Here is a 22,633-nt window from a genome sequence, read left to right on the forward strand (position 1 = left end):
TCTGACACCTCTGTCCATGGCAGGAACTGTCCAGAGCAGGAGAGGTTTGCTGTGGTGATTTTCTCCTACCCTAGACTGTTTCTGACACAGACAGAGTTGTCAGCAGAGAGCACTGTGGTTAGACTGGAAAGAACTATACAAATTCCTCAGGAGAATACAGCAACTGATAAGTACTGGAAAGCTTTTTTAATAAAAGTAGTTTACAAATCTAGACAAGAAAAAGAAGAAAAATACCCAGACCTCAAGGAAGGTATAAAAATATAATAAATTCAATAATAGACCGAGGATTGTGCTTCAATTATAATAAAATGTATTTTATTATTAATTAATAAACATGAATATCACCTCACAAGGGGCCCCTTGTGAGAGAAGTAAGCATTTACCAATAAAAAAAAAAAAGTTTAAATATCACTGATATATAAAAAGGAGTTTCTTCTATTATGGAATGCACTGGAAACAGTCTTTTTTCACTGTAAAGATGGTACAATGGGAAAATGCATAGATATATGCAATATTGTAACAAGTTCCTTTGGGCAATTAAAAGTGTAACAGTATTCAATGTGTTACAGCTAATCTTCTCTGTTGCAAATGTCTCTGCATCTCTGTATCAGAACAGATAGATAACAACTTCACAGTACATTACCGGTCCTATGAGCGGAGATCTCCCGTTGGGCTGGATGGAAACAGCACTATAGATGGTCACTGTAGGTGAATCTCCTCCAGATCCCGGCGCTGGCAGGCGTCGGGGATGGCAACTTGGAGAGGTAGTACTGACTGGTATAGTATCCCGCCGTGGAGGTCAGGTGTGCACTAGACCGGTGATGGACACTTCTGCCTCGTGGAAATGGCGTGTGACGTCAGTACCGGCACCTACAGGATGTGCTTAGATTGCCTGGATTGCTCCAGCTCTCTGCAGGTCTGCTCTGGACTAGAACAGCAGGATCATCTCCGGACCGGATTAGCAGGATCGCAATAACATATGCAGATGGATTTAGAACAGAGAGAAAGGGAATTTTTGCAATATCAAGTGCATTCAGAGCGTAGTTTCAGTGATAGTCCACAACTGACTAGACGTGTTTCAGGGTATATAAATCCTTTCTTCAGTAGTCATAATTTAGACTGAGCATGGTTGCCATTTTATAGAATCATGGATCCAATCAGTTAATTGCACATGTAAAACAATACCTGGATTAGAAATTTACACATATAAAACAAGGTCTGGATTGGAGAATAAGTCGGAAAGAAAGCAAAAAGCAAAACTAATGTGAAGAGGGAACAAGACTTATCAGTGCGGTCTCAGAATTAAACTGCAGACTAGATATAGAATCCTTAATTATAATATAAGCATGTGTTTTTGGTAGTGAACCTGACACTTCAACAGATGTATTTAAGAGTCAATCAGACATAGAAACGGATAAGGTAAACAGCAATGTATAATATGAACACTTCTATTTTGTAAATATATAAATGATATTTACGATATATAAAATAAATAAAACCTAAACATTGGGCGTATCTAGACAGAAAAATAGATAAGAGCTTAACTTATTTAATAAAGTAAAGTAAAAGAAATAGAAAGAACCAAAAAGTCTAAAAGTAATTTAGACAAGTATTGAGAACAAGTGATATAAACCTAAATGCAACATGTGCGTTTGAGAATCAGTATGACTTAAAGGGGTAGTCCAGTGGTGAAAAACGTATCCCCTATCCTAAGGATAGGGAATAAGTTTGAGATCACGGGGGGTCCGACCACTGGGGCCCCCTGCAATCTCTCTGTACGGGGGCCGGGCTCTCTGGCCAGATAGCGCGTGTCGACCACCGCACGAAGCGGCGGCCAACACGCCCCCACAATACATATCTATGGCAGAGCCGGAGATTGCCGAAGGCAGCGCTTCGGCTCTGCCATAGAGTTGTATTGAGGGGGCGTGTCGGCCGCCGCTTCGTGCGGAGGTTGACACGCCCCCTTCCCGCGTGTTGTCGGGGCTCCATACAGGAGATCGCAGGGGGCCCCAGCGGTCGGACCCCCCCGCGATCTGCAACTTATCCCCTATCCTTATGATAGGGGATAAGTTGTTCACCACTGGGTTCACCACTGGATATCTCCTTTAAGAAGGGCGAACGGCTATGACTGGTATAAATACCGTTCTATTTTATAAATGCACGAATGGTGTTTGTTATGTGCAAAATTGATATTAAAATGTATAAACAAAAAATTTAAGTAATAAATTAAAACGTAATAATGAAAAATGATAGTGAAAATAGAAATAAAAATAAAAAGATGAAATTAAAATAAAAATGAAATAAAAAGTAAAATAAAAATAATAATAAAAAATAATTAAAATAAAAATACATAAAATGAAAAGGACTAAAAGTGAAAACAATAGTGCTAGAGTCAGCAATAATAAAGTAATAATCAAGTACAGCAATAAAAAAAATACAGTAACTGAAAACAATAATTGAAGGAATGAAGGAGGATGCATCCTCCTTCAATTATTGTTTTCAGTTACTGTATTTTATAATTGGTGTACTTGATTGTTACTTTATTATTGCTGACTCTAGTACTATTGTTTTCACTTTTAGTCCTTTTCATTTTATGTATTTTTTTTCATTATTTATTTTTTATTTTTTTATTATTATTATTATTATTTTTTATATTATTATTATCTTCATTTTATTTTTATTTAACTTTTATTTTTTATTTCATTTTTATTTTATTATTTCATCTTTATTTTTATTTCTATTTTCACTATCATTTTTCATTATTACCATTTAATTTATTACTTACATTAATTTTTTGTTTATACATTCTAATAATATTAATTGTGCACATAACAAACACCATTCGTGCATTTATAAAATAGAACGGTATTTATACCAGTCATAGCTGTTCGCCCTTCTTAAGTCATACTGATTCTCAAACGCACATGTTGCATTTAGGTTTATATCACTTGTTCTCAATACTTGTCTAAATTACTTTTAGACATTTTGGTTCTATTTATTTTACTTATATTTCTTTTACTTTATTAAATAAGTTAAGCTCTTATCTATTTTTCTGTCTAGATACACCCAATGTTAAAGTTTTATTTATTTTATATATTGTTACACCATTTATATATTTACAAAATAGAACAGTGTTCATATTATACATTGCTGTTTACCTTATCCATTTCTATGTCTGATTGACTCTTAAATACATCTGTTGCAGTGTCAGGTTCACTACCAAAAACACATGCTTATATTATAATTAAGGATTCTATATCTAGTCTGCAGTTTAATTCCGAGACCGCACTGATAAGTCTTGTTCCCTGTTCACATTAGTTTTGCTTTTTGCTTTCTTTGCGACCTATTCTCCAATCCAGACCTTGTTTTATATGTGTAAATTTGTAATCCAGTTATTGTTTTACATGTGCAATTAACTGATTGGATTCATGCTTCTATAAAATGGCAACCATGCTCAGTCTAAATTATGACTACTGAAGAAAGGGTTTATTTATATACCCTGAAACGCGTCTAGTCAGTTGTGGACTATCACTGAAACTACGCTCTGAATGCACTTGATATTGCAAAAATTCCCTCTCTCTCTGTTCTAAATTCATCTGGATATGTTATTGCGATCCTGCTAATCCGGTCCGGAGACGATCCTGCTGTTCTAGTCCAGAGCAGACCTGCAGAGAGCTGGAGCAATCCAGGCAATCTAAGCACATCCTGTAGGTGCCGGTACTGACGTCACACGCCATTTCCACGAGGCAGAAGTGTCCATCACCGGTCTAGTGCAGACCTGACCTCCACGGCGGGATACTATACCAGTCAGTACCACCTCTCCAAGTTGCCATCCCCGACGCCTGCCAGCGCCGGGATCTGGAGGAGATTCACCTACAGTGACCATCTATAGTGCTGTTTCCATCCAGCCCAACAGGAGATCTCCGCTCATAGGACCGGTAATGTACTGTGAAGTTGTTATCTATCTGTTCTGATACAGAGATACAGAGACATTTGCAACAGAAAAGATTAGCTGTAACACATTGAATACTGTTACACTTTTAATTGCCCAAAGGAACTTGTTAAAATATCGCATATGTCTATGCATTTTCCCATTGTACCATCTTTACAGTGAAAAAAGACTGTTTCCAGTGCATTCCATACTATAAGAAACTCCTTTTTATATATCAGTGATATTTTAACTTTTTTTTTTATTGGTAAATACTTACTTCTCTCACAAGGGGCCCCTTGTGAGGTGATATTCATATTTATTAATTAATAAAATACATTTTATTATAATTGAAGCACGATCCTCGGTCTATTATTGAATTTATTATATTTTTTATACCTTCCTTGAGGTCTGGGTATATTTCTTCTTTTTCTTGTCTTTAATATTAGCACCATAGGTATAGGTGCATTACTCGCTTGTCCTCGGTAGGTTATATAATTGTGAGCTGCACATATTCTTTTTCCTTTTTCCTAGTTTACAAATCTGTTTAACTTTCTGGCACCAGTTGATATAAAAAAATTGTTTTTCAAAAGGAGTACCCCTTCAGAGCACGTTCACACATACAGGATCCTGCGCAGGATTTGTAACTGCCGATTAGAAGCTGTGCTCAGTCATTTAGTTTACATTGAAATATGCAACAGAAAATCCTGTGCATTAAATCTGCATACATGTGAACGTACCCTTAAAAGGAGTTTGAATGGGATTGGTTAATTCTGAATACAGCCACATCCCCAGTTTTAAAATTTCCCTCTCAAAGATTTAAGTTTGTTTTGCTATTGCACTGTTCACGTCATTGGCCACATTAAGGGTGGAAAAAGTTCTGAGATAATTTATCACAAGAATCTGGCATTTAAAAAAAAAAAAAAAAAAAAAAAAAGGTATATACTCATATGCACATCTCCCTCCCCTTTTATTGTTTTATTTTATTTCTCTTTATTTTATTTTTTTTCTCTTTATTTTAGTAAAAAAAATAAAAAATAAAAAAAAACACAAAGTCAAATGGTCAGGGGACAAAGTTAAAACCATAGTGTAAAAGCAGCAGACTAAACAGAAAATAAGGACAAACAAGAGAGTAAAAAAAAAATAATAATAATAATAATTCAAGGGTCAACAGGAGAAGCAAAGAGGTACCGAATCAGCGGGCCAAGAAAAGTCAAATAACAGAAGCAAAGATCAAAAAAAAAAAAACAAGCTACCAAGCCAAAACCACAGGAAAAGGAAATGCTCACAGCCAGATGTAATTAATCATCCAAGCAGGAGGGCGTGGCTCTAGATATAATTGGCCCAGAATTTCAGCAGGAAATAGGAAGCGGAAGCTGTCAAATGCCAACATGCGGACATCCGGCGTGCAGTGAGGAAGATGCAGACCGCATAATTTCATATATTATATATAAAAATATTTATTGTACTTATTTAAGTACATACTATAAAATTATATATTTATTGTACTTCATTAGAATTATGCCTGAGGCGGTTTTTAGTTGTTTACCTCGGAAACTTGTGACATATTATTTTGCTAAATTTGTTTGTGACTATGGATGAGCGGCATTGGCCATATTTGAATTCGTGAATATATAGACGAATATTCGTCCTATATTTGTGAATTTCGCGTATTCGTTCTATTCTCATATGCGAGGAAGAAAAAACAGTGAGGGTGTGGGCAACTTTACTATTGGTTGCTAGGAATGTTGTTAACCTCTGACAAGTGGATTTGCATCATTCTAATTGGCCCACAAGTTAAAAAGGAGGAATATGCGCATATATGGGGAAAAAAGCGAATATTCATCATTTTGAACATATAGCGAATATTCGCAATAAAAATTTGAAATGCGAATATTTGCGCCCTACACTATTTGCAACATTCTTGTCTGTTTTCTATTATCAAAACCAGACCTGTTAGGTTAGAGATGCTGCTAGCATGGGCTACTGCCAAATAAGTGGAGCCAAGAATAATCTTTCTTCACTTCTAACAAACTAGATGGTAATGTTTAGCCACTTGGGGACACTGGGCGTACAGGTATCCCCTGCATCCCTGATCCTTAAGGTCCAGGGCGTTCAGGTACGCCCATATGAAATTTCGGTCCATGCCGCTCACCGGGCAGGGACTGGACCAGGATGCCTGCTGAAATCATTCAGCAGGCATCCTGGCACAGTGCCAAGGGGGGGGGGGGGCACCAATCACCATCCATACTGTCCTGGGAGGTGGCAGTGTTGCCACGCCCCCCAGGACAGCTGTGATTGGATGGTCGTAGTGTGGAAGGAGAGCAGGAGCATATTACTCCATTCTGATCAGCATTATTTTGTGTCTGGTGCTGAGCATCTGGCATTGTTCTGTGCCCCCTGGCACAGTAGAGTTTAGGGAAAGCTTTAGTTAGGCAGGGACAGATTTAGGGGTAAAAAAAATTAATAAATAAAAAGGTACCGGCTGTAGTTGTCCGTGGGTCCGCAGCACCTTTAGCTGCGTGACCAGGGCCCTACAGGGTCGCTATTTTTTTTGCAACTATAGTTGGTCCATGCCACCAGTAGCAGGCCTGTGCTGTGTGGCTGGACGTTACCTTACCTGTGTAACCAACCTGCCCCACCGCTGTCTGTCATTTATCACTGATCAGTGTTTTTTTGGGGTCAGGCAGGTGCTTTCTTTCGGGTTTTAATCTTTTTTAGTTTTTGTTTTTTTGTGTGGGGGTTTGTGTACGTGTCACCTTGGCTGAGTGGCCAGATCCCCCACAGACTTCTCCGCCACCAAGTGCTAATCAGTGCGCACACCACTGATTAGGTAAACTTTTTTTTTTGGCGCAGGGCTTTTTTGCACTAGAAGTTTTAAACACTTTATTTTATTTTAGTTTTATATTTTTGTTTAGGTGGTGGGTTAGGGAGGGTAGTTTGTCAAGCACCAACCCACACACAGCACATACACTAATAAAGTTTTCCCCACACACACACCCCCCGCCCCCATCAGAGTAGGGAAACTGCCCGCAGGGCATTTTCAGCGGAGGAGGCATATGCCATACTTGCCTCTGACACTGAAAGCGTCACAGAGGACAAGGAAGACCCCACCTTCCTTATTTCCTCGTCCTCCTCATCATCTGGATCTGATGATAAGCCACCAAGGCAGCAGAGACGCCGCCATGCAAGGCCGGTTATCAAATCACTTCAGGGCCACATTTTGGGAGGCCCATGTCCCTGTAAGGGAGGTCTCTATTAATGAGTCTTTCATCACCCTTAGGGGAGACTCAGTTTATGGCAATACATCCCATCCAAACGGGCACGGTATGGCGTGAAGATGTATAAACTTTGCAAGAGTACCTAAGGTTAAAATTGTTTGGGAGCCTTTTGCACCCATTGCTAGATAAAGGTTACCACCTTTATGTGGATAACTTTTACACTAGTATCCCTCTCTTCACATCCCTCGCAGCCAGAACCATGCTTGCTTGGGAGACAGTCCGAAAGAATCAAAGAGGACTTCCTTCCTATCCCCTGCAGACTCCTATCCCCCGGGTTGAGTCCCAAGTCTTTTCCCATACCTGTTGCTGGTCAGGTATAAGGACAAGAGGGATGTCCTCAAGCCATATAATGCCATGCGAAAAACACAAAAAAGTTGCAGTCTACATAGTACAGGTTGTCATATACAACTCTTTTGTACTGTCCTAGTATGCTGGCAACACAGGGACATTCCTGCAGTTCCAAGAGGAAGTTCTAAAGGCCCTCATCTTTGGCGACTTCCACCTTTGAGGTGTAAGCACTCACTGTACCCCTTGTTACCTTCCTTGAGGGGTGTAGTTTCAAAATCGTGGTCACTTGCCGGGTTTTATTTTTAGATTTTATGTTCGAACCACAATTATTGCAGTGCAAATCACCACATTAGGCTTCAAATCTCATCAGTGCTGTCTCACTCCTAAGCCCTGTTTTAGACCCGCATAGTGCTTTACTGCCATTTATGGAGTATTTCTGTCATGATCCCGGCTGGTAGGAGGTGGATCCTCTGTGCTAGAGAGGGATTGGCGAGGACCGTGCTAGTGGACCGGTTCTAAGTCACTACTGGTTTTCACCAGAGCCCGCCGCAAAGCGGGATGGTCTTGCTGCGGCGGTAGTGACCAGGTCGTATCCACTAGCAACGGCTAAACCTCTCTGACTGCTGAAGATAGGCGCGGTACAAGGGAGTAGACAAAGGCAAGGTCGGACGTAGCAGAAGGTCGGGGCAGGCAGCAAGGATCGTAGTCAGGGGCAACGGCAGGAGGTCTGGAACACAGGCTAGGAACAAACAAGGGAACGCTTTCACTAGGCACAAGGGCAACAAGATCCGGCAAAGGAGTGCAGGGGAAGTGAGGTATAAGTAGGGAGTGCACAGGTGGAAACTAATCAAGGTAATTGGGAAGATTGGACCAGGCACCATCATTGGTGCACTGGCCCTTTAAATCGCAGAGACCCGGCGCGCGCGCGCCCTAGGGAGCGGGGCCGCGCGCGCCGGGACAGGACCGACGGAGAGCGAGTCAGGTACGGGGACCGGGGTGCGCATCGCGAGCGGGCGCCACCCGCATCGCGAATCGCATCCCGGCTGGAGGCGGTACCGCAGCGCACCCGGTCAGTGGATCTGACCGGGGCGCTGCAGCAACGAGGATGAGGCGAGCGCTCCGGGGAGGAACGGGGACCCGGAGCGCTCGGCGTAACAGTACCCCCCCCCCTTGGGTCTCCCCCTCTTCTTGGGTCCAAAGAACCTGAGGATCAAAAACACAATTCTTTCGTGATGAGGTCCGATGCACATTAGGAGGGGTTCCGTGCGGTAACGCACGGCACAGTCCAATCTTTCATTGTTAACACAATTGATGTAGAGGGGTCTGGCGAGACTGGTCACAGGGATGTTGAACCTGTTGATAAGAGAGGCCAAAAAAAAATTTCCTGCAGATCCGGAATCCAAGAAGGCCATAGTAGAGAAGGAGAAGGTAGAGGCAGATATCCGCACAGGCACAGTAAGGCGTGGAGAAGCAGAGTTGACATCAAGAACTGTGTCACCTTTGTGCGGAGTCAGCGTACGTCTTTCCAGGCGGGGAGGACGGATAGGACAATCCTTCAGGAAGTGTTCGGTACCGGCATAGTACAGGCAAAGATTCTCCATGCGGCGTCGTGTCCTCTCTTGAGGTGTCAAGCGAGACCGGTCAACTTGCATAGCCTCCACGGCGGGAGGCACAGGAACGGATTGCAGAGGACCAGAGGAGAGAGGAGCCGGGGAGAAAAAACGCCTCGTGCGAACAAAGTCCATATCCAGGCGGAGCTCCAGACGCCATCCGGAAAAACGCATGTCAATGCGAGTGGCAAGATGAATGAATTCATGTAGGTTAGCAGGAGTTTCTCGTGCGGCCAGAACATCTTTAATGTTGCTGGATAGGCCTTTTTTAAAGGTCGCGCAGAGAGCCTCACTATTCCAGGACAACTCGGAAGCAAGAGCACGGAACTGAATGGCGTACTCGCCAACGGAAGAAACACCCTGGGCCAGGTTCAGCAGGGCAGTCTCGGCAGAAGAAGCTCGGGCAGGCTCCTCGAAGACACCACGGACCTCAGCGAAGAAGGACTGGACTGTGGCTGTGGCAGGATCATTGCGGTCCCAGAGCGGTGTGGCCCCAGACAAGGCCTTTCCAGAAAGGAGACCATGGCAGAGTCTAGAGTCCTCATCAAATTTGTCCGGCAGGGACAAGCAGGGGTTAGGAGCGGCCGGTTGCTGCGGAGGAGTTGCAGGAGCCGGCGGAGGAGATGGTAGTTGCAGCTGTAGCTGTGACTGAAATTGTGACTGAAGCTGCTGTATCTGTGACTGAAGTTGCAGTGTCACGGTGGTCAAGTAAGCCAGCTGGTGATTTCGTTGGGCAATCTGTCGGGCTTGCTGGGCGACCAGTGTGGGGAGGTCGGCGACAACTGGCAGAGGAACTTCAGCGGGATCCATGGCCGGATCTACTGTCACGATCCCGGCTGGTAGGAGGTGGATCCTCTGTGCCAGAGAGGGATTGGCGAGGACCGTGCTAGTGGACCGGTTCTAAGTCACTACTGGTTTTCACCAGAGCCCGCCGCAAAGCGGGATGGTCTTGCTGCGGCGGTAGTGACCAGGTCGTATCCACTAGCAACGGCTCAACCTCTCTGACTGCTGAAGATAGGCGCGGTACAAGGGAGTAGACAAAGGCAAGGTCGGACGTAGCAGAAGGTCGGGGCAGGCAGCAAGGATCGTAGTCAGGGGCAACGGCAGGAGGTCTGGAACACAGGCTAGGAACAAACAAGGGAACGCTTTCACTAGGCACAAGGGCAACAAGATCCGGCAAAGGAGTGCAGGGGAAGTGAGGTATAAGTAGGGAGTGCACAGGTGGAAACTAATCAAGGTAATTGGGAAGATTGGACCAGGCACCATCATTGGTGCACTGGCCCTTTAAATCGCAGAGACCCGGCGCGCGCGCGCCCTAGGGAGCGGGGCCGCGCGCGCCGGGACAGGACCGACGGAGAGCGAGTCAGGTACGGGGACCGGGGTGCGCATCGCGAGCGGGCGCCACCCGCATCGCGAATCGCATCCCGGCTGGAGGCGGTACCGCAGCGCACCCGGTCAGTGGATCTGACCGGGGCGCTGCAGCAACGAGGATGAGGCGAGCGCTCCGGGGAGGAACGGGGACCCGGAGCGCTCGGCGTAACAATTTCCTTATTCTGGAGAAATTAAGCTACAAATTGCGTGGAGCTTTTTCTCTCTTACTACTTGTGAAACGAAAAAATGTTTGGTTAATACCAGCAATTCATTCTTAAAAATAAATTATTTCACTTTTACGGCCCACTGTTCAAAAAACATGTGAGGTGTAAGTACTCTCTTTAACCCTTGTTACGTTCCTTGAAAGGTGTAGTTTATAATATGGTGTCACATGCGTGGGGTTACTGCTGTTCTTGCACAATGTGGGCTTTGTAAATGCACATGGCCCCCGACTTCAATTCCAACAAACTTTTCACTCCAAAAGCTTGAGGGCGCTCCTTCCATTCTGAGCATTGCAGTGCGCCAGCAGAGCACTTTACATCCACATATGGGGTATTTTCTTTCTCAGGCACTACAAATTTTTGGAGCCTTTTCCCCTATTACACCATGTAAAAATTAAAACATTTTCACTTTTACGGCTCACTGTTCAAAAAATCCTGTGAGGTGTAAGTACTCACTGTAATCCTTGTTACATTCCTGGAGGGGTTTAGTTCCCAAAATGGTGTCACATGTGGGGGGGGGGGGGGTGTTCTACTGTTCTGGCACTATGTGAGGTTTGTAAATGCACATGGCCCCCCGACTTCAATTTCAGCAAAATTCTCTCTCCAAAAGTCCAATGGTGCTCCTTCTGTTCTGAGACCTGTAGTGCGCCAGCAGAGCACTAAACATCCATATATTACACCATGTTAAAATGAAAAATTTGGAGTAACCCCATAATTTTATGTGTTAAAAATCACATTTTTCATTTTCTCGTCCAAGTTCAACGCAAACCCGTCAAAGACCTGTGAGGTGTTAAGATTCACTATACCCCTTGTTATGTTCCTTTAGGGGTGTAGTTTCCAAAATAGTATGCCATGTGGGGGGGTGCTGTCTGATCGAGGCCTAAATACATAAACTAGGCTCTGTTCATATCTGTTGGAGGTATACAGAACAGGGACAATAAGTATCTTTTCGATGTTTTCCTGATCTGCCTGATTTGCAAACTAAATAAATGCTCACTCAGACAGTGAGCTGGACCAGAAGTATTCAGCATACAACTAGAAACTACCAGCCCCTCTATTTTATTTAGACTATTCAATTAAACTATTCTATTTATCTGACAAAATCTGATCTAAAAGACTTCTTAATAAATAATAACATACAATGGTGCAACTTGAGTTTCCTTTTAGGCACTGGCCTCCTACATGATAAGTATGCCAGTTCACACACACACAAGAAAGGTAAGCCACCCATGTATATTGGGATATAATGTAAGAGTTATAAAATCATAAATTCACTGGCGTTCACTGGCATGAATTAATGCTTAAATAAAAATTATCAGGATTTGCATCAAGATACCTGAGTGCCGGGATCTACTTTCACTTCTACTGATCTATTTTGATCCATGGGCACCTCCAGTACCAGTGCCGACCTCTTCCCTACCTTTATAAAATCATAAATAACTGTGGCAACTAATTCCCAATTACAATGTTGGGAGGCATACATAACAGCAGTGGATATATCTGTAACAGTTTTCTATTTGCTCTATAATCCAACATTCTTCTTGCTATTCAGAGACATCTAAATAGTTTATCTTTTAAGTAATGTATGGTGTGGGAAATACCCCAGTTGTCAGATACTTGTGTGTTTCGCCCCCCCCCCCCCCCCCCCAACTACAAGTAGACATATAATTACCATGGCATTAGTAATGGCGACTGTACAGGAGCTTGAGGCAGTAAATGCACAGCTGTGAATAGCTAGGAATGCCTTCAAGCAGACCATGAAACAGAGAACCACAATGTGTTCATTGCAGGTTAAACGAATACAAGAAAAAAAGTACACAATAATAAAAAAGAAGTCCTAAAACAGCTACACATCGTACTGTGTAAATGGTGTTTACCAAGACGTTCCATTCCACCATTATATGCTACAAGGTGCTGTATTGATTTACAATGTTGACTTCTAGCAAATAACCTATCATGCTACATAACAGCTAAAACAAACCTTCAGTTTCTTGTACTTGCATCTATACATCTATGTTTACAATGTCTCTGAAGACTCTGCACATGGTAGGGGAATTAATAACAGGGTTTGGAGGGTTTCATGGTCATGATCACAGCATTCTTACAGCTCCGTGTCAAAGTCTTTAAACATCGCCTGTAATTACACAATAAGAATATATTTCACACGTAGATTTGTTGTGGAAAAAACCTAAGCATTACAGAAAGCTATGTACAGTATGTGCTGCAGTAATAATCCCATCCAAATGTATTGAATTCATTTTTCAGTTGCAGAAATTTCTGAAAATAATTTCCTACAAATTTAATTTAAGAATCCAAGGCAGACCTTTCCACTTCTGAAGGGAATTGGAGGCTTGTAAACCACAGATTTAGCTGAAGTTTTGGGCATGGTTAGCGTCATTACCCCTAGAGGACACAGAGGGTACATGAACACACTGCACCCACTACAAGACTTTAAAATCGAGCTGAGATTGCTTTAAAGCCGGTGAGTAACAGATGCAATCAGCAGCCAGGACTCTCGCTAATGCTTAACATCAGCGTGATTGTCAATGTCCAGCATTAACCCTTTAGATCCCACTATAAAAGTTGATCATAGAGTCCAAGAATGGTAAAATACTGATGCTGGTCCTTGGGGGGGGGGGGGGGCACTCACCTGGACCTCAGTCAGCCAACTGGCTGGGAAACCCTGCTCTATCTATCTAAGTTTTTCTCGACCAGATGCCTCCAGCTGTTGTAAAACTACAACTCCCAGCATGCCATTGGCTATTGGCTGTCCAGGCATGCTGGGAGTTGTTCTATATATCTCATATCTATCTATCTCTCACATATCTATGTTATATCGAAGTTTTTCCCGACCAGGTGCCTCCAGCTGTTGTAAGGCATGCTAGGAGTTGTAGTTTTGCAACAGCTGGAGGCACCACACTGATCTATCTATATAGCTCTCTCGTATCTATCTTTCATATCTATCTAATATCTGTCTATCACCCTCCATGCCTCCGCTTACTTATAGACTATGACGGGCTGCCGTCCCTCTAAAACCAGCAAAGAGGCTGCAAGGGGTAGCCACTATCTACTGGAAGCACTATCTACTAGGGGCATTACCTACCTGGGGGGCACTATCTTCTGGAGGCATTGCCCACCTTGAGCATTATCTACCACCTACTGGGAGCATTACCCACAACCTAACTGGGGACATTGCGTACTACCTACTGGGGGGGCGCGCGCATCACCTACAACCTACACCTACACTGAGGGCACAATCTACTATCTAACCAATGGGAGCAGGCTGAGAGGTATGTGATGTCACAGCTACGCCCCCTCAATGTAAGTCTATGGGAGGGGGTGTGACGGACACCACACCCCTCCCATAGACTTACATTGAGTGGTCGTGACATCACAACTCCCGCAGCCCGCACTCAGCATTCGGAACTAAAATGTTCCGAATGCTGGGGCATTGGAGTACCCCTTTAAGCGGTCTGCAGTGCTTGTGTGTATGGGGGGGGGAGTTATTGGTTTATGTTCAGTGGTTTTCATACAGTCACTATATGGTGGTAGTGGTCTTGGTGTGGAGGTATTATTCTCACTTGTATGCTCGCAGAGGGGGCGTGGTCGGCCCGAAAAGGGCGTGGTTTCACAACCCGACCGATTTACTATTGAATTCACAGAAAATCCTGTGGATAAATGGCTGGAAACATCCATCTAGAAAAAGCTGGTCAGAAAATGTTCCAGACTTTTCCCAATAGTAAATAAAGAGGAATCCTGCAAGTCTGGAACAACTTTTCCCACTAGTAAAAACACAACACTTAGTAAATGAGGCCCATTAATAGCTTGTAAAACCTATATCTTTTAAACATCACCATTCCATAAAGTAATCTTTTTGTATTCCACCAGCAACAAAACTACTACAAAGAATGACTCCACGGGGAATGTGGAAGTACAGTATCTGATAAAATAGAAGCACCTGTGTTGTAGGAATAAATGTTATTGTCTGACCAACAGACTTGGTGCATGCACTCTCTTGAGTAAATGTAAATAGGAAAACATGCCTTCACCATGCTGACTGATTCCAGAAGGTCTTTAAAGGGGTACTCCGCTGCCCAAACGTTCTGAATGCTGGGTGCGGGGGTTGTGACGTCACGGCCCCCTCCCATAGACTTTCATTGAAGGGTTGTGTCACGACCCCCACAGCCAGCTTTCGGAACTAAACGCTGGGGCGGTGGAGTACCCCTTTAAGGCCTACATATTCAAAAAGAAGTCAAAGCAATTTCCAAGCATATGCATGATGCACAAGGTGTGGCGTAAAATACAAGATATTCTAAATATAATTGTCTGTACCCAATTTCTGCCTCTTTGGAAACCCCCATGGTTGCAGGAACAGGCCAATCTGGAGGGTTTTGGTAAATGAAAATGTAAAGGCATCTGTTGCATTTCCCTACTACATTTTCAGAAAATATTAAACAATTTACTGACTTACACTGTGGGATACCTAATGTTCAGTTTTACTGTATAACTACCTCCATTTGAGACATTCCCTCAGCAAGGATATAGAAAATCAAGCAAATGGAGCCAAATACATCACATTCCCGCTCGAAACATTGCTGCAGCCAGTGATTGGCTAAATGGCAATTGACGGATTGGGCCCCAGCACCTGGAAAAGGAGAGCACTGGAGATGAGGACCAATATTAGTGGATGAAGTGTGAACAGTATGTTTTGGTTTGATTTTTTTTTTTAAAGCAGACAGCCTAGGCATTTTTATAAGGACAAAAAACCCTTCTGCCAGACAATCGCTAACAACAATAGGTAACTGCTTCCCAACTGAGGATGCACATGTCTGTTATGGGACACGAAGGGAATTACGGTCAGGCTTAGAAACTGAGGCCCCTCCATGCACTGCAGGTGCCAGATGTTATCTGCTGACAACCACATGGGATGACCAGCTCTAGAGATCAGTCCAATGCAGGCCTGCTGCTTAGATCAATAGCGATAATGGCATCTAGTAAGTTCTATGACAGGTGCTGGGGGTGTCAAGGTTCTGAGTATCAACGCAAGGTGCTGATTGGTTGTCATATCAGCTAGAGACCTTCTTTAGGTCTCCTTGGCTGCCAGGTCAGAAAAAAAGCTAATATTTTCCCAATAGATAAACTTTATTGAGGGTGCGTTCACACACTGATAACTAGCAACATGTTTCCCGCTGCGAGTTACACTTCCATTCATTTGAATGGGTCCGTGGACAGTCCGCAAATCTGACACTATTGCGGACTGTCTGTGGACTCATTTAAATCAATGGTAGCGTAACTCGCAGCGGGATTCCCGCAGCGGGCAACCAGCTGCAAGTAATAGCGCGTGAACGCACCCTAAAGCCTGTCAGCAACTAAACAGGGGTAAAAAAAACACACAGCTCATGTCTATATATAGGATTCCAGGCTTTTTTTTCTTGATACAGAGCTAAGATACAAGTATTTTTCTTAATATGTGAATTATGCTCAAGAGCAGTTAGCGGCCCATTTCATGCCCACCCACTTTCCTTTGATTGACAGCAAATACACACTTTGCTTAGTCTCGACTGTAATAACCTGTACAAAAGAAAAATGTATGACGAATCATTTAAAAGAAATAAATAAAAGAAATAAACAGATCCATCGGAGGCTAGATAAAACACATACATGAATCAATTAGGCTTCTATTATACCTTTGCAATATGTTCTGCATTGGCACATAAAACATTGTTCCAAAAATGGAAACATTTCATCATCAAGGCCAAAATGTTTATCTACATGAATATAGTGTACAATACATGAATATAGTGTACATATAAGAATTCTATAGGTAGAGGCAGAAAAGTAACAAATGACTGGTCACAAGACAGGAGGCTGTTGAGAGGGAAATGAAAAATAAGTGAAATAATGAACATAAACACTAAGAAACCAGCACTCCCACAGGCCATCCCTGCATAAGACGTTTTTACTGTCTAATATATCAAGGTTGTTGACAGTTTAAACTAGAGGGCAAAGGAAAAAAATGTTCAACAGATGGCCCCGGAAGTTGCCTGACCATAATGGGTTAGAAAGGTTCAGGACTTTACTTTATCTGATAAAGGAAAAAAAAAATATATAAAAATACAAACTATAGTTAATTCCCAGAGAAATTATTTTTCTTTCCTGAACCACATGAACCTATAAATTGCAGTGACAACTACAGACAGTATCTGAAGTTGTGTGTGAGGACATGTTGGGACACATACTGGTCAATTGGAGGTTTGCACAGTTCTGTTCAACATCATGGTAAGTTATTCTGTTTGTCTCTAGTTGTACTTATGGCACATAATCCTTTGTGCATACCAGTAAATCCAATCCTGGTTTATAGGCTATTGTTAGGATGCCTTGGTACTTCTGCACTTTGCTGTCTCTTGACTCTAAAAGGGACCATGTCACTAGATTCATGCTGCCTGAACCCCAGGCAGCATGAAACAATAGTAGACTTCTTTAGGATAATGATATACACTTGTGTCCAATTTATAAGAGGTACAATTGCTTGTTAACAAATGGCTAATCAACCAAGCTCATGGCAGTGACTCAGTGCTCATTTAGGTATATAGACGTGGTCAAGACAACTTTCTAAAGTTCAAACCGAGCATCTGAATGGAGAAGAAAGGGGGATTTAAGTGACTTTGAACGTGGAATGGGGGTTTGTGTCACACAGGCTGGTCTCTATTTCATAAGCTGGAAAGTCACATACAACCATCTCCAGGGTTTACAAAGAATAGTCAGAAAAGAAACAAAGAGAATATATCCAGTGAGTAGCAGTTAAGTGGATGAAAACGTTTTGTTTATGTCAGAGAAGAATGGGTAGACTGGTTTGGAGATGACAGAAAGGCAACAGTAACTCAAATAACCACTCATTACAACAAGGTATGCAGAATACCATGTCTGAACATTTAAAAAAACAGATTATAGAGCAAATAATTTTTTTTTCTAAAAACAGACTTTGTTGCCCTTAGCAACCGAATAAAACTAATCATTTTCAAGCTCAAAATACAAAATGAAAGCTAAGCTATAGTAGGTTGCTATGGGCAACTAACACCATTTTTCCCCACTTGGAAAGATTTAATAAGGAGGCCCATTATTTGTCTGAAGCTTAAGTGAAATACATGAAACATTCCTTTTAGTTTATTTAAAGTAGCCAACCAATGGTGAATATTGTGTATGGATGTTTTGACTCAAAAGAACATTACTAAGGCCTCATGCATATGGTCATAGTACAAATCTGTGCTTATTATCAGTAATAAGGCACCTACAGATTTGTATGTGCTTATACTATATGTCCATGTGCCTTCAATTTCATATGGCAGCACCATACAGGAGCACACAGTAATACCCTCTCTTGGTACAGGCCCCAATATACCAGTAGTATAAAACCATTAAGAAGGCCAAATCAGATCACCACATGGATATTAGTAAAAAGTAATATTATAGGCCATCTTTATGTACAGCAACAATTCTTTTTCTCAGATAGTTTTATGCCATGAGGTGCAATGTTGAACTTCCAGAGACCAGTATTAGAGAGTGTGAGAGTAATAACACCAAATTTAAGACACCTGCTCCCTATTCACATCTGAGACCTTATAACACTAACAAGTCACATGACACCAGAATAAAAATGGCTAATTGCGCCCAATTTGGACATTTCCACATAGGGGTGTACTCACTTTTGTTGCCAAGGTTTAGAAATTAATGGCTGTGTTGAGTTATTTTAAGGGGAACATTAAAACACTTATACAGGCTGTGCATTCACTACCTTACATTGTAGTAGAGCGTTATTACATGAAAAGATATAATAACATACACTGCTCAATAAAATAAAGGGAACACTTAAACACCACAATGTAACTCCAAGTCAATAACACTTCTGTGAAATCACACTGTCCACTCAGGAAGCAACACTGATTGACAATCAATTTCACATGCTGCTGTGCAAATGGAACAGACAACAGGAGGAAATTATAGGTAATTAGCAAGACACCCCAATAAATGAGTGGTACTACAAGTGGGAACCACAGACCACTTCTCAGTTCCTATGCTTCCTGGCTGTTGTTTTGGTCACTTTTTAATGCTGGCGGTGCTTTCACTCTAGTGGTAGCATGAGACTGAGTCTACCCACACAATTGGCTCAGGTAGTGCAGCTCATCCAGGATGGCACATCAATACAAGCTGTGGCAAGAAGGTTTGCTGTGTCTGTCAGCCTAGTGTCCAGAACATGGAGGCACTACCAGGAGATAGGCCAGTACATCAGGAGACATGGAGGAGGCTCTAGGAGGGCAACAACCCAGCAGCAGGACCACTACCTCCGCATTTGTGCAAGGAGGAGAAGGAGGAGCACTGCCAGAGCCCTGCAAAATGGCCTCCAGCAGACCACAAATGTGCATGTGTTCACTCAGACGGTCAGAAACAGACTCCATGAGGGCCCGACGTCCATAGGTGGGGGTTGTGTTTACAGCCAAACACTGTTTGGCAAATTCGCCACTGGCGGCCTGTGCTCTTCACAGATTAAAGCAGGTTTACACTGAGCACATGTGACAGAGTCTGGAGACGTGGTGGAGAATGTTCTGCTGCCTGCAACATCCTCCAGCATGACTGGTTTGGCGGTGGGTCAGTAATGGTGTGGGATGACATTTCTTTGGGGGGGCCACACAGCACTCCATGTTCTTGCCAGAGGTAGCCTGACTGCCATTAGGTACCAAGATGAGATCCTCAGATCCCTTGTGAGACCATATGCTGGTGCGGTTTGCCCTGGGATCCTCATAATGCAAGACAATGCTAGACCTCATGTGGCTGGAGTGTGTCAGCAGTTCCTGCAAGAGGAAGTGGGGTGTCCCGGTACCGTCTTGCATACCGTACCTTGTATGGTGGTCCCCAAAGTCAGAGTTACTACGCTCAGGTAGGGTCCCCCAGGTGTGACAGCCCCTAGTCGCCTCCTTCTACTCTAATTCTATAATGTTTATATGTACATATTTAATAATGTATATTTAATATAATGTATAGTATACTTACCTTGTTAGCGTCGCAGGACCTTCGGTCATGTGACTATGTTAATTCCTCTATGGTATGTTAGAGGACCTTTGGAGGTCCTTGGGTCACATGTTTACCCATAACTCTATGTAAAGGTGATTGACAGAAGTATTGGACCAATTAGCTCTAGTCCAGCCCGTGCCCATATAAGGGAGCTGTAGCCAATTATAGCTCTCTTGGGTTGCTGCTCTCGTGTATGCCGGACTAGCAGGACGGATCTGCGCAACTTTCAAAGACAAGCTAGGCCAGAAAACCTACCGGCCTCAGCCTAAACTAAACCGTGAGTTCTAAACTAATCCCCGCTAAAGCTAGCGTGACTACTGGGCTGCAACTAAATCCCCTAAATCCAGTGGAACAGCGCATATCAGTCTACGGACTCTAAAATGCTTAAGGTCCCAACCACTGTCAATCTCTAAGAGACTTTGCATGTATAGAGACTGTTCAGGTTATGAAGCTTGCATAAAATCTTCAGTAAAGTTCCAACTTGTCAGGCCCAAGGCCTGATTATTAAAATCCTATATGTGTATTATAATTATAACTGTGTGATGTATTATCCAAGCCATGAGTGAGAGGTCATTTAGACTGTGTTTTTGTGTATTGCATTTTATTGGGGGGGTCTGGCTGTGTGTTTACATCTCCTTTGAAGTCAAAGGCATTTTTGAAGTCATGCACTCTGGTCCCATCATATAATCAAACAGATAAGGGGCCAGGAAGAGAGAAGACCCCCTGGTGGGATCAGAGGGGAGGGGGGAATGGAGTCTCCCTTCCAAAAAAGCAGATATATAATATTTAACAATGCTAGACTCATGGTGTTCAATGCTGTGCAACAAGCTGACAAGACCATCCTAAGAACAGCTGGACTCGCACTCACTCATGGACTGCTATATCATTTGTTTTCTGAACTTGCCTTGCAAAACTCTTTTATATATTTTTGTACCGTTATGTCATTTGTTCCTGTATTTATATATATTTAGCACTGTGATACCTTTTATCAGATTAAATGTTTTATTAATCAGCTCTGGTCTTTGATCTCTAAATATATGAGCTCACCTTTCTGAAGGCAGCTCTGGTAAAACACGTTTATCTAAGGGTTAATTTGGTGACTTGCTGGGACTAGTAGTGGATACCCAGAGGTCTGGCGGCTTTAACCCTTGCACCATCACACTCTCTCTAGTGTCTTGGCTGGACAGATAGGGTGTGATCGTGACACAACTGTTTTCAGCAAACTCTCCGGTTGTGGACATTCAATTATTCTATACCTCCCTATCGCTCTTGGGAAGGGTGGCAGTAGGACAAGTATTACAGAGGAGCCCTCACCCTGGCGTCACTAATTGAAAGGGTTAACCAGACACCCTTTAGTCACTGCACAGCTACACCCCATATACCCTACTCCCCCAGGCTATCACAGAAGGCATTGATGCTATGGACTGGCCCGCCTGTTCCCCAGACCTGAATCAGATTGAGCACATTTTGGGACTTCATGTCTCGCTCCATCGACCAACGCCACGTTGCACCACAGACTGTCCAGGAGTTGGCGGATGCTTTAGTCCAGGTTTGGGAGGACATCCCTCAGGAGACCATCCACCGCCTCATCAGGAGCATGCCAAGGCATTGTCGGGAGATCATACGGGCACGTGGAGGCCACACACACTACTGAGCCTCATTGTGACTTGTTTTAAAGGACATTACATCAAAGTTGGATCAGCCTGTAGTGTGTTTTTCCAGTTTGATTTTGAGTGTGACTCCATATCCAGTCCTCCATGGGTTGATAGATTTGATTTCCATTGATAATTTTTGTGTGATTTTGTTGTCAGCACATTCAACTATGTAAAGACGAAAGTATTTCATACAATTAGTTAATTCATTCAGATGTAGGATGTGTTATCTTAGTGTTCCCTTTATTCTTTTTTAAGCAATGTAATTATAAAAATGTGGATGGATGTAAGATTATACACATATATTCACACATATCCCAAATAACATTGGAATCAACAGACAATATAAAGACAATCCACATACTGAGATAATTACACATTAAGATATAACTGATGAAATCTGCGATTCTAAGTAAATCTTACCCTGCTGTCTTCTAGACTTTCCATTTCATCTAATACTTGCTGTCCTTGAGAACAGTTGGAGTACTGGAAAAGACCAGAGAAGAGTCTCCAGTTGTCCTGAGTATCTGCAAATATTGCATCCTGAAAGTTCACTCCATGCGGGAGCAAATTGTAATTCTCATCCATTCTACAAGATAAGAAAATAGAGGTTTTCATTCGTGACTTTGTATCATATTGCATAAAATAAGTTTTACAAATTGATGATAAAGTGTCCCTGTCATTGAAGAAAACAAGTCACAGAGACTTGAAAAACATCACTGTTTACTACTGTCAAAGGATCCACGACTATAGAGGGAAAGTCAAAATCTAAGCTATGTTTGTGTTAGCCCTGCAATGGGTACCTGTTACTGATCAATGGGTACCTGTCACTGATCAATGGGTACCTGTTACTGATCAATGGGTACCTGTCACTGTTCACTGTGACTTATACTGTAAAGTTATGTTGAATTCCTAAATAAATGTGGGGAAAATAGTGCAGTATGCTGCACTATTTGTTGGGTGAAATGATGCAAACCATAATGAAAAACTTACAGGCCCCATTATAGTCAATAGGGGTCTGTCAGAAGCAATTGGTATCTATCATGTAACAGATATGGCTCTGGTGTTATTTTAATTTTTCAGATGCATATGTAGACATATCCCATGTTGGATTTTCTTTTTTTCTATACAAGATGCTCACTGAGCACAGTATACTGTAGTCATATCCGGACACGGGGTCACTTGGTCTCCTGAGTATTATCTTTGATTGCACCTT

General features: G+C 42.7%; 1 protein-coding gene across 1 annotated transcript in view; it reads right to left on the bottom strand.

Annotated features, from left to right (window-relative positions):
* The window catches only part of CCDC3 (coiled-coil domain containing 3), a 93,415-nt gene that overhangs the window by 67,736 nt on the left and 3,046 nt on the right, over nucleotides 1–22,633 (bottom strand). The window contains exon 2 of the mRNA XM_056573330.1: nucleotides 21,841–22,006. Coding sequence (XP_056429305.1) covers nucleotides 21,841–22,006 — 166 coding nt within the window. The remainder of the gene's footprint in view (nucleotides 1–21,840; nucleotides 22,007–22,633) is intronic.

Source organism: Hyla sarda, chromosome 4 (assembly GCF_029499605.1).
Source record: "Hyla sarda isolate aHylSar1 chromosome 4, aHylSar1.hap1, whole genome shotgun sequence".
Taxonomy (NCBI): domain Eukaryota; kingdom Metazoa; phylum Chordata; class Amphibia; order Anura; family Hylidae; genus Hyla; species Hyla sarda.